This window comes from Siniperca chuatsi, linkage group LG21, assembly GCF_020085105.1.
Source record: "Siniperca chuatsi isolate FFG_IHB_CAS linkage group LG21, ASM2008510v1, whole genome shotgun sequence".
In the NCBI taxonomy this organism is placed as follows: domain Eukaryota; kingdom Metazoa; phylum Chordata; class Actinopteri; order Centrarchiformes; family Sinipercidae; genus Siniperca; species Siniperca chuatsi.
Window position 1 is genome coordinate 13,787,737 of NC_058062.1, and position 10,763 is coordinate 13,798,499.

Sequence of the window (10,763 nt, forward strand, 5' to 3'; positions counted from 1 at the left end):
ACAAAGGACAGTCATCAAAGTCGGTTTGTGTATGTTTTTCAGCTGTAATTAAATTACAAAAAGACTGTAAATGGAGCTTTTATCTAAATATTGACATTCTTTTCATGTATGTCGCGAAGATTACAAAAGACCTGATTCTGTACACAACTTTTTAGCCATGCCATACACCATGTGTCCATTGAGAGTTTCATAACCTGCCTGTCAACCCCAGTAGCCAATGATAAAGGCTGTTACAGAGAGGCAAATGATGAGGTTGGCGTTAATAATGAGTCGTAGACGTGGTTTTTCTTCCAGAGAACAGATAGCCTGTTCAGGTGCAGTAGGTGTCACAAGATTATTATCTCCCTCCTTCCTTCTCTCCATCCCACAAAGCCAGTAGAGGGCAGACATCAGCCTGGACTGGGTCTGGATGCTGGATAGGGAGGACGAAGAGTCTGGAGAGTTCAGGAGGGAGAGAGAAAACACTGAATAGTGGAGAGGATATGTTCACCGGCAACACTGACAATTGGACAAATGGTAAAATGTGTAATCAGGACAGAGACACACCTTTCCTGTGATGACATGCTTTTTCATTGCTGCCCTCCTGTTCTCTTCCTGTGACTCCCACCTCATACAGCTGACTAGTAATCACCACTGAGCTCTTAGTGCGCCGCTCCACTGAGAAGACCTGCTCTTTGGGCTCCACTGGGTCAAACCTTGTGAACCAGGTGAGGCCACTGACCTGTTCAAAAAAAGACATGGCACACTGTGCAAAAAGTTGACTTCCAAAGATCTAAGATAATCAGATTTATTCTCCTGTAGACATTTCAGAGGCTGTCAGTTTGTTTGGCTGGATTGCAAAACTAGACGTACTGATGTAATAAGCAGACATACTTCTCTGAAGGATCCAAATGATGATAAATTTGGTCACAGTTTAAAATCAGCACACTGCAAACTAATATCAGTTTGCCTTAAAGGTACCCTGAGGTGTTATTGACACCTAGTGGTGCTTAAGAGTGATGTTATAATGAGCAGATCCTTGTGTTCTTTGCATCTTGTGAAACACTGAATCTAAAATTGGTTTGCTTATAATGAAAACTCAAAGTTAAATTTCATTTCTACAAGATGAGGTTTCTTTCTGTATCATGTTACGGTCAATATGAGTGCAAATTAATTAATAAAATAAAACAATACAAAAAATAATCCCACAACTTCAATTGAGATCTGATTAAGTGGCTTCACCTGCTCCGGTTTGGGCTCCTCTGTAGCCAGGCTGATTGCAACCACCACAACCAGGGTGATAAAGGACAGCAAGATGGAGAAGTATAGGTAATGGACATATTTCAACACCCCAGGCCTGTCGTCCACCTCATGGCACAGGGGTGCAGGGTAAATGAAGTCCAACAACATGCGGATGCAGCCCACCAACAAGCCGATAGCCAGGCCCCAGAATGCACCCTGAGGGAGAGGAGAGTTGACGACAATCACACGTGCATTTAGTTACAGTTGTTTCAGTGCAGCTTTCATCATCTAATCACATCAGGACTCAAAATGTGACACAACACAGAGATTTTTCACATTTTCCCTCACATTGCTATGAGATTAGGTTTGCATCATGATTTGGATTTATGCCGTTTTATTATCACCCCACAGTGCACAAACAAACAAAATGCGGACATAAAGTGACATAAATACAACTACAGAAGACTTTAAATATGAAGTCATTTTCGGGTAAAAAATACATTACATTCACATCTCAAAAATCACATCAAAATGACAAGTGCATCTGTAGCCACATAGAGATAAATATAAACTTATTACTTCTGATAATACATTTAAGTGAAGTAACTAATATTGTGACCTATAGCCTGTTGTTGGGAGTGATTTACAGTAAATGCCTTATACAACTGTCTCTGTGTAGAATATAATACTGATACGACACAGGATTTCTTTCGTCAGTGTCTCAATGAATAAATAATAATCTTGATCAATCTGACCAGTTTGATCAGTCACAGACACATACTGAGGCTATACCACCTTACCTTTTCATTAGTCCTCTTCCAGAAGCAGCCCATGAGGAAGATAATGGAGACGGGGGGCTGAAGGTAGGTGCTGATGGACTGGATGTAGATAAAAAGCTGCCCACCCTGACTGGCCTGGACGACAGGAATCCACAGCACGGACACCATCACCAGCACGAGCACAAACACCCTGCACATAAAACATAAGAAACATGTCAAAATAATGCAGTTCAGTTCTGCAGACATGGTAAAGTGCATTTTAATGCCATACATGGTTACTTTTTAAATTGTAGATGGTGAGATTATGTATAAGCCTTATGAATAACCTTTAACTTAAGACCTCAGTGGAAAAAGCAGACAGCAGGGTAGCGTTCTGTAGAGAGGCTTTTTCAAAACAGAAAATTTACGAGTCCTGATTCCATAGAAAAATCCACATTTCCATAGAAAATGTTGAACTTTCTTGGCATGTTAAAAAATGCCTAAATTGTTATTGTTGCAGGCTTAAACCAGTGCTGCAGTATAGCCTACAGCATATATACTGCAACCAGGACCATATTTTGGGTTATGTCTGCTTGTCCAGAGGCGGTCACATACCTGCCCACAATCATAAGTTCCCACTCGGTTGCATGGGATCTGAAAGTCTTCCATAGATCCATGGTGAAAATGGTGCTGGCGCTGTTGAAGATGGAGGTCAGAGAGGACATGAGGGCAGCAATCATTACCGCCATCATCAAACCTCGCAGCCCTGGGAGGGAAAACACACAGAGATCTGCATAAAAGAGACCGTGTGTATACATGGAGTAAAAAGCAGGACAGGAGGTGTGACTTGGGAAAAAAAATCTTTCACCTGCAGGCAGCAGCTCCATGACCAGTCTGGCGTAGGCGGTATCTGTACAACCCACTCGGTTGCCACAAATCTGTTTACACAACTCAGGGTCTGCACACGCCACATCATCTACACAATATCATTAAAACACACAATCTCAAATATCCACAATGTGTCATCCAGTTTAATCTATTTATTAGTTTTTTTTAAATATTAAAACTCTCAACACGCCAACATAACTTGAATGCCAGTATTGGTAAATTGAGTACTTTTATGACATTACTATTTAACAGAAGTTATATAGTTTCACCTTAAGTGTATATCAAGCACATTTTCCCAGCTACTCGCTTGATGAATTAAAACATAAATTTCATACTGTACCTGTATAAAGTATCCTGCTGATCATGCCAGGCAGCATGATGGCAAAGAAAGGCAGAATCTTCAGATAAGCAGCCAGTAGTGAGCCACCTTTTGCGTGGGTCAGATTCTTGGCAGCCAAGGATCGCTGCACAATCACCTGCAGAGAATCACAGCCACAGCTGACTCTCAGTTAACTCCCAGGGACTGTTGCTTAATGAGTGATTAAGATATGCAGGGGGCCTACGGGGAATAGGGCCCTATTTAATGTGGATCAGAATGGATAAGGAAATCAGTATCTTGCTGTTATTACTCAGGAGTCTGGCAGTTATCAAGGGGTAAAGGTTTTATGTGCTCAAATTAGAAACAAGTGCTGAACTGAGAAGACAGGAAATGCTCATTAAAACTACTTGTGTCTTCTGTTGTCTCATGATCACTCTGATATTGTATGAAAGGAATTTATAACCTCTCTGAAGAGCAAAACATGCCAAATTCTCAAGATGGGGATTTTCAGATGAAGACTCTTTCATACTTCAGAGGAATTTGTAGGACAGCATAAATAAGATAGAAAGCACTAAATTACACTTTTATAGATGAACATCTCTTGCCATTTCACAAGTAAAGTACATTAAAATAAAAATGTTATATCCATGTTGGCAACTTGGGGCCCCTATATGCTCTTAACTGTCCCCTCTATAGAGATCAGGCTTGCCAGCACATGATCTAGTTTAAATTCACAGATTAAAACACGACTATTTGGACATTTTAATCACCTGCAGTACTAATTCTCCATTCTTTCAGTTTTTCTTACTGTATTTGGTAGGAAAAGTGCTCCACAAATAGGTACATTTTTATTATAGTACCTGGTCAGAACACCAGTACCACATGGAGGGGATGGACATGCCGATGATGACCCCAGGCCAAGGCAGGTCAGAGTTCACCGGGTCTCTGAATATGTGGAAGGCGTCATCTCGAGGGATGCCACAGGTTGAGTTTGGCACACGGATTGAAGGGATGGCTTTGCCGTATCCCTCCATTAGAGCATCCCAGCCTCCGACCTCCGCAAAGCCTCAACAGGGGGACAGCAGGGTCAGATAAACTGGAACATAAAGTGCTGGTGATGTGAGGAAGTGATGTGCAGTCAGATGTGACTTACTAAAGCCCATGAGGGTGAGAGATCCAACCAGCATGATAACAGTTTGAGCAGCATCTGTGTAGATAACTGCAGCCAGACCACCTGGGACACAACACACAACAGCCTGTGACATACAGAACAAGCAGTGAGCAGCATTCTTATGTCTAAGCGCTTACAACTGCTAAGCAAGAGGTGTTTACAATGGCAACGAAAGGAGAAAGGTCACCTGCTACAGTGTAGAGAGCAGTGACTGACAGCAGCAGCCCCACAGCCAGGTAGATGTTCCATTGTAAGGCGAGCTGAATGAACACTGCACCTGCATACATGTCCACCTGGACAGAAACGCACACAATGGGACACATGTGGTGTAGATACAAGACAGAAAATACAAACACAAATGTGTTTTTTGTTACATGCAGATGGGATTTGTTTTGTAAAAACTACAGAGAAGTCGAGGCAAGCAGGCAAAACAGCTTTCAAAAACATGCTCAAAAACATACTTATTTGTCTAAAGCATACAGCACACGCATAGAAACACTAGAGAATTACTGTGGGTTTGTATCATACCGATATTTTTGTGAAGATGTAAATAAATAAGGACAGGACAGCTATAAATAACTGTGTTCTTCTACCACCAAACCGCCTCTGCAAGTATTCTGGCATGGTCGTCACCTGGAGAAGAAACAAGTTCAAAGATGTATGTATGTGTTTGTGTGTGATTTTTCATGTGTGTATATATATTTATATCACCCCAGAAGCAATATAAATGGGCAGGAAGAGCCATCCCAGCAGCAGCACCATCAGCATACCCTGTAGGAATATCAACCTTGAATGCTCCAGACTTTAAAAACAGCAAACAACTATGTTCAACGTATCAAACTTGTTTTTACACAAGTTTAAGAGCATATATGCAATCTCTTACATTCCACTCATATGCAATAGCCCCAATTCCTGCTGCAGCCCCTGACCCTGCCAGGCCGATGAAATGTCCACTGCCAATGTTACTGGCAAACAGCGAGGCACCCACCTAAATATAGATTAAAGAGTCAGAATCAGGATCAATCAGTTTTTCACTTTGAACTGCAGAACATTTTGCCTCCATCTGACTTTTAAAGTGTTAACTTATTAGAAATAGAGGCTCTGGTCTGGTCACGCTGCAGTTAGTCTACTCTAAAGTGATAAAAGCATACTTCAATTTAAGCCACTAGGACTTCTGTTAAGATCCGGCTGGCTGTCAGTCTGTGTGGGTGTTTTTTTTCACAGAAATCAGTGTTTGACTCACCGGCCACCAGGTCATGCTTTTCCCAGCCAGAAAGTATCCATCTACCGTGCTGCGCTTCGTCCTCCACATGGACTGGCAGAAAAATGAGAAAACTTTTAAAGATACAATTGCAGGAGAAATGTCGATTCATGAAACCTGAGAAGAAAGTTATTACAGCTCCATAAAGTGCTATATCAAGTACCAAAATCTGGTACCACACCTTAGTGATATTTGATTTAATTTAGCTAAAGCCAAGACCATTCAAGGTGTTTCCCAAAATCAGCACAGCTGACAGGGTTTGAGGAAAACCTGAATGGGTCCATGCAACAAGGTCCCACCCAACATCAGATGAAAGAAAAGCTGCAGGACTTCCTTTTAAAGTTAAAATGTTGCACTTTAAAACTGCTTCATGTATGAATTGTGTGCCTTCATCTGTCGCTGAAATTCTACATTTCCAGTATCATCTGCCTGGTGCATGTAAATGACTAGATGGGTCTGACAACTGTTGAGTTTGCTCGTATTCATTAATCTGCCACTAGAGAAAATCCACTGTCCTTTTCTACAATTGTAACTGTGTCCCATCCCAGTTACATAAAGTCAAATACTTAACAGATGTTCTGGAAACGTAGAGCAGAAACCCCAGTAGACCTGCTGAAGCCTCGCTGCTCCCTTCCTGAAGCATTTGCTTGTAACACTACGAACTCCAGCTGTTCAGACCACAACAGCCATGACATTAGGAATGTTACTCACTCAAATCCCTGTAAGTACATCTAAAACATCACCAAGGATCAAACCCTTTTTGCAAGTGAATGATGAGACAATGAGGCTAAATCACAAGCAAAAGATCAGTATGATTCAGGTGGATTTGAAGACACGTACTGGATATGTGGTCATCAGGCTAATAGCTGCCTGTTTGTAAAATACTGTTTCTGTCTCATGATTTAGTAAAATTCCATCTCTGTTCAACAGCATCAACACATTTCTTTAAAAGTTTTTCCTGAGAAGTTGCATTAAAGAAAGAAAATGCAGGTTCTCTGCAGGTTTTGTAGAGAGTAGGACTAAAAGGAGGGAAGAAGAAAAAGTAGAATATAACCCCTGACAAAGTTAGTGTGATACAGATTAATTCTGTTCTTGATGAAGGACATTAGCGGCATTTGCTGGATAGCAAAGAGGCAACAGGACAGAGAGGCACTGCAAAATTCTGTACAGTACATTTCCATTTCAAGCCATTAACTCTCAATTCATAACAACCTAGAACAATTTTTCATACACTGCAAGAAATAGTTTACTATGTAAAAATTCTCGGAGAAGGCATTGGTACTTACCCAGAAGCCAACAGCCAGAACCAGTAGAAAGTAGACTACCAGCACCACTATATCCACAGTGACCAGGGTATTTCTGCCCCCTGGAGTAGGGGGCATGCTGGTCCCTTGGCGGCCTTCTGGAAGGTCCATTCTGTCCACTGCTGTGATAGTGAGTACATAGTAAATGTTTAGTCTTGAATAGTTTCCAAAGTCATGATAAAAGTATTACTGTATAGTTACAAAAGTGAACAAAACTATGTACAAGTTTGAGGTACTTTTATTTCTTTTATATATGACTATTTATATATGTCTCCACTACATTTATTTGACAGATATAGTGATTTCTCCTGTACAGATTTGAAAAAAACATAAGATGAGTTTACTAAATATAATACATTGTTATAAACTACCCAACAGTTTATAATGTAGACAGACACATGCAAGAAAAGTACTCACAACCTTTACTTAAGTAAATATACTGCATTACAAGTAAAAGTCCTGCATTCAAAATCCTACTTAAGTAAAAGTACAGAAGTATTATCAGCAAAATGTACTTAAAGTATTGAAGTAAAAGTACTCGTTCTGCAGTAAAATGTCCCCTGTGACTGACTAATTATTACATATTACAGTATTAGATCGCTAATACTGATGCATCAATGTGTAAGCAGCATTTTACTGTTGCAGCTAATCGGTGGAGCTAGTTTTAACTACTCAAGAAAAATCTGAGCAGTCGTGATTAATGGGAGAAAGAAGGAAAAAAACTAAGTTCTGATACAGAAAGTTGTATTCATTTTTTCAGACTTTTCTCTTGTTGTGAAATAATGGATGATTTTACCACTTTGAACCTTAAACAGCTATTTAAATTAAGCCATTTAAGAAGTTTAGAGGGAAAATATCTCTTCGGTGGAACTGCTAACAACTCAGACATCTGAAACATAACAAGAGCCTCCAACTGACACTACCATTTTTTTATTTTTCTATTTTTGCAAAGGGTCACAAGCCAAAACATTTGAGAAAAAAAAAAATTTTAACAATACATTGTATTTTTATCAGCTGATTGTATGTTTTGTTGTAGTTGATGTTTTTAATATAAAATCTTAATCTGAAAAGTACCTAGTGACCACAGCTGTCAGATGAAGTGTATCGGAGTAAAAAGTACAATATTTCACTCTGAAATGTAGTGGAGTATTAAGTATCTGTATAAAGTAGCATGAAATGGAAATACTCAAGCAAAGTACAAGTACCTCAAAATTGTATTTAAGTACAGTACTTGAGTAAATGTACTTAGGTACATTCCACCACTGTTAAAATCAGCTGCACTTTGACATTAACTTGCTGGTTACGTGTTAATGCATTTGTAAATAATAATCCAACAGTATAAAACAAGAATCTGTAACTTCTTTATACTTAAAGGATAGGTTCATATTTTAGTAACTGTCTTAAAACAATACTCACATGCCAATCAATCAAGTGGGTATCATTTAAAATCTTTTTAGTATGAAATTTCCTCTTTGTGTTTCCCCAAACAGTGTTTCCATGCTGTTGCTGCTTCCATTAATAGCATCACAAAGAGGAAATTTTGTACTAAAGACTAACTTTGGAAGATACTTACTTGATTTGTCTAACTCACTTGATTTGTCTAACTTTCAGGGGTCACCACAGCGAATCATGTGCCTCCATCTAACCCTGTCCTCTGCATCCTCTTAACTCGCACCAATTAACTTCATGTCCTCTCTCACTACATCCATAAATCTCCTCTTTGGTCTTCCTCTAGACCTCCTGCCTGGCAGCTCCAACCTCAGCATCCTTCTACCAATATATTCACAATCTCTCCTCTGAACATGTCCAAACCACCTCAATCTGGCCTCTCTGACTTTATCTCCGAAACATCTAACCTGAGCTGTCCCTCTGATGTACTCATTCCTGATCCCGTCCATCCTCGTCACTCCCAAAGAGAACCTCAACATCTTAAGCTCTGCTACCTCCAGCTCTGCCTCTTGTCTGTTCTTCAGTGCCACTGTCTCTAAGCTGTACAACATCGCTGGTCTCACCACCATCTTGAACACCTTTCCTTTCATTCTTGCTGATACTCTTTTATCACACAACACATCTGACACTTTTCTCCACCCGTTCCAACCTGCTTGCACTCGCCTCTTCACCTCTTTTCCACAGTCTCCATTGCTCTGAACTGTTGACCCTAAGTACTTAAAGTCCTGCACCTTCTTCATCTCTGCTCCCTGTAACCTCACCGTTCCACCTGGGTCCCTCTTATTGACGCACATGTATTCTGTCTTACTGCGGCTAAGCTTCATTCCTCCATTAGGACATTAACTTCAAATAAACACTGGAAGGTATTTTTGCACACAATGAGGACTGTGGATTTTGTCTCCCATCCCTTAAATTTGGAAGCATGTTTAGAAGAGATCTCTTAATGGGCCAATTTGAAAAAGGAAGAATGATCACATGAAGCAAAACCTGTTTTAATGTACATATCGGCACCTAACTAGTGTTTTAAGACACTAGAGAAATCATGCTTTAAAAACACTTATGATAATACTTCTATACATTCACTGAAGTAAAATATTGAATGCAAGACTTTTCTGAATATTTCTTCCATCACTGACCAGTTGAGACACAGAATTTTCTAATATTCAGAATTAGAAATACTTTATTGATCCCCGAGGGGAAACTCTTGTTACAGCAGCTCACTATCACGTCAGTGCACACAGGAATAGAAGTACTAAGCAAAAAATATAATACACTATAATACAGGTCAGAAAATAAATTAAGTACCAAGTGGGTATAAGCATAAAATAAAATAAGTATGAAGTACAACTTCATAATTTTTTTAAATAATTTACATATTATTACGATTTGTCAGTTACTGGAGTTTATTAAACCTTCTCTGACCGTTGACAAGTTGAACACAGCTTAATATTTAAACCTAGTCTTTTAAACTGCACCTCTATCAGCATGTGAAGCCATACAGAGTTAGCACTTTAACACATCTGTTGATTTGGGAAGCACTTTGTGACAGTTATAAAAATAAACGTTACATAATTCAATCTTAATATTTAGAAATTTTACAGCACTTCAGATTTCAGCAAAAGCTACAACTCTTACTATCTTCAGGCTGTGTGTCGGATTGTATTATCTGGTAAATAAACTCACCTTTCAGTAAGTTGTCACACTGTGAATCATTCCAGCTGGACTGCTTTGAACTAAGTTGTCCGGCCCAAACAATTGAGCATGTCACAAATTACATAAATCCGAGGAATCTCAAGTTTGTCTAGAAGCTTCCTCCACTCGCCGAAAGATCAAACTCCACTTTCACCTCGTGCACTACAAGGGTTTAGTTAAGAGTAATAAATCCCTTACATTTTAACAGAGAGGTGTTTGCACAACACACAGCTAAATGATTGCTGAATGAGTTTTAAATTCATTCTAATTACACAGTAGACGTGGACAGCGATATCTATATATTAAAGCAAGATAAGGGGAATGTCTCTGTATTTGTGTGTGCGTGTGTGTGTGTGTGTTTGTGTCCAGAACAGACACATACAGGCTTTTCTCACAAAGACAACTGTTAATATGAGATTGTGCTGCAGCAGGACGGATACACTGGCTGCAGCAATAGCAGGTGTGTCAGCAGCAGTTGTAAGCAAGTTGTAAAGACATGATGTTATTTAGAGTAGAGTTACAGGAAATGAAGAAACAAGTTTGTGTGAGGCCTTTGATGTGATTCCCTTTGTACTGTAAATAATACTCTAGTGCACACAGTATTTTTTCTCTGTAAGACAACACATTTCCATGAGTATATCAGCAACCATTACAGAGCGTTTTTACATTAGGAGTCTTAAAAACACAGACATCAAGGCAA

At 39.6% G+C, this 10,763-nt stretch overlaps 1 protein-coding gene across 2 annotated transcripts; it reads right to left on the minus strand.

Annotated features, from left to right (window-relative positions):
- Positions 1-62: 62 nt before the first annotated feature.
- On the minus strand, positions 63-10,225 carry slc5a11 (solute carrier family 5 member 11). Of its 2 annotated transcripts, none has more exons than XM_044180963.1 (16): positions 10,055-10,225; positions 6,905-7,041; positions 5,601-5,672; positions 5,241-5,345; positions 5,069-5,128; positions 4,886-4,990; positions 4,545-4,650; positions 4,340-4,420; positions 4,047-4,252; positions 3,208-3,343; positions 2,848-2,955; positions 2,595-2,745; positions 2,022-2,190; positions 1,222-1,437; positions 547-721; positions 63-434 (listed from the first exon to the last, which is right to left on the minus strand). In XM_044180963.1, exons 2-16 carry the CDS (start codon positions 7,031-7,033, stop codon positions 202-204), a joined length of 2,052 nt encoding a protein of 683 aa, XP_044036898.1. In that variant the 5' UTR covers positions 7,034-7,041; positions 10,055-10,225; the 3' UTR covers positions 63-201. The 2 variants fall into 2 exon arrangements, with proteins under 2 accessions (XP_044036898.1, XP_044036897.1); XM_044180962.1 differs by having other exon boundaries at positions 6,905-7,044.
- Positions 10,226-10,763: the final 538 nt, after the last annotated feature.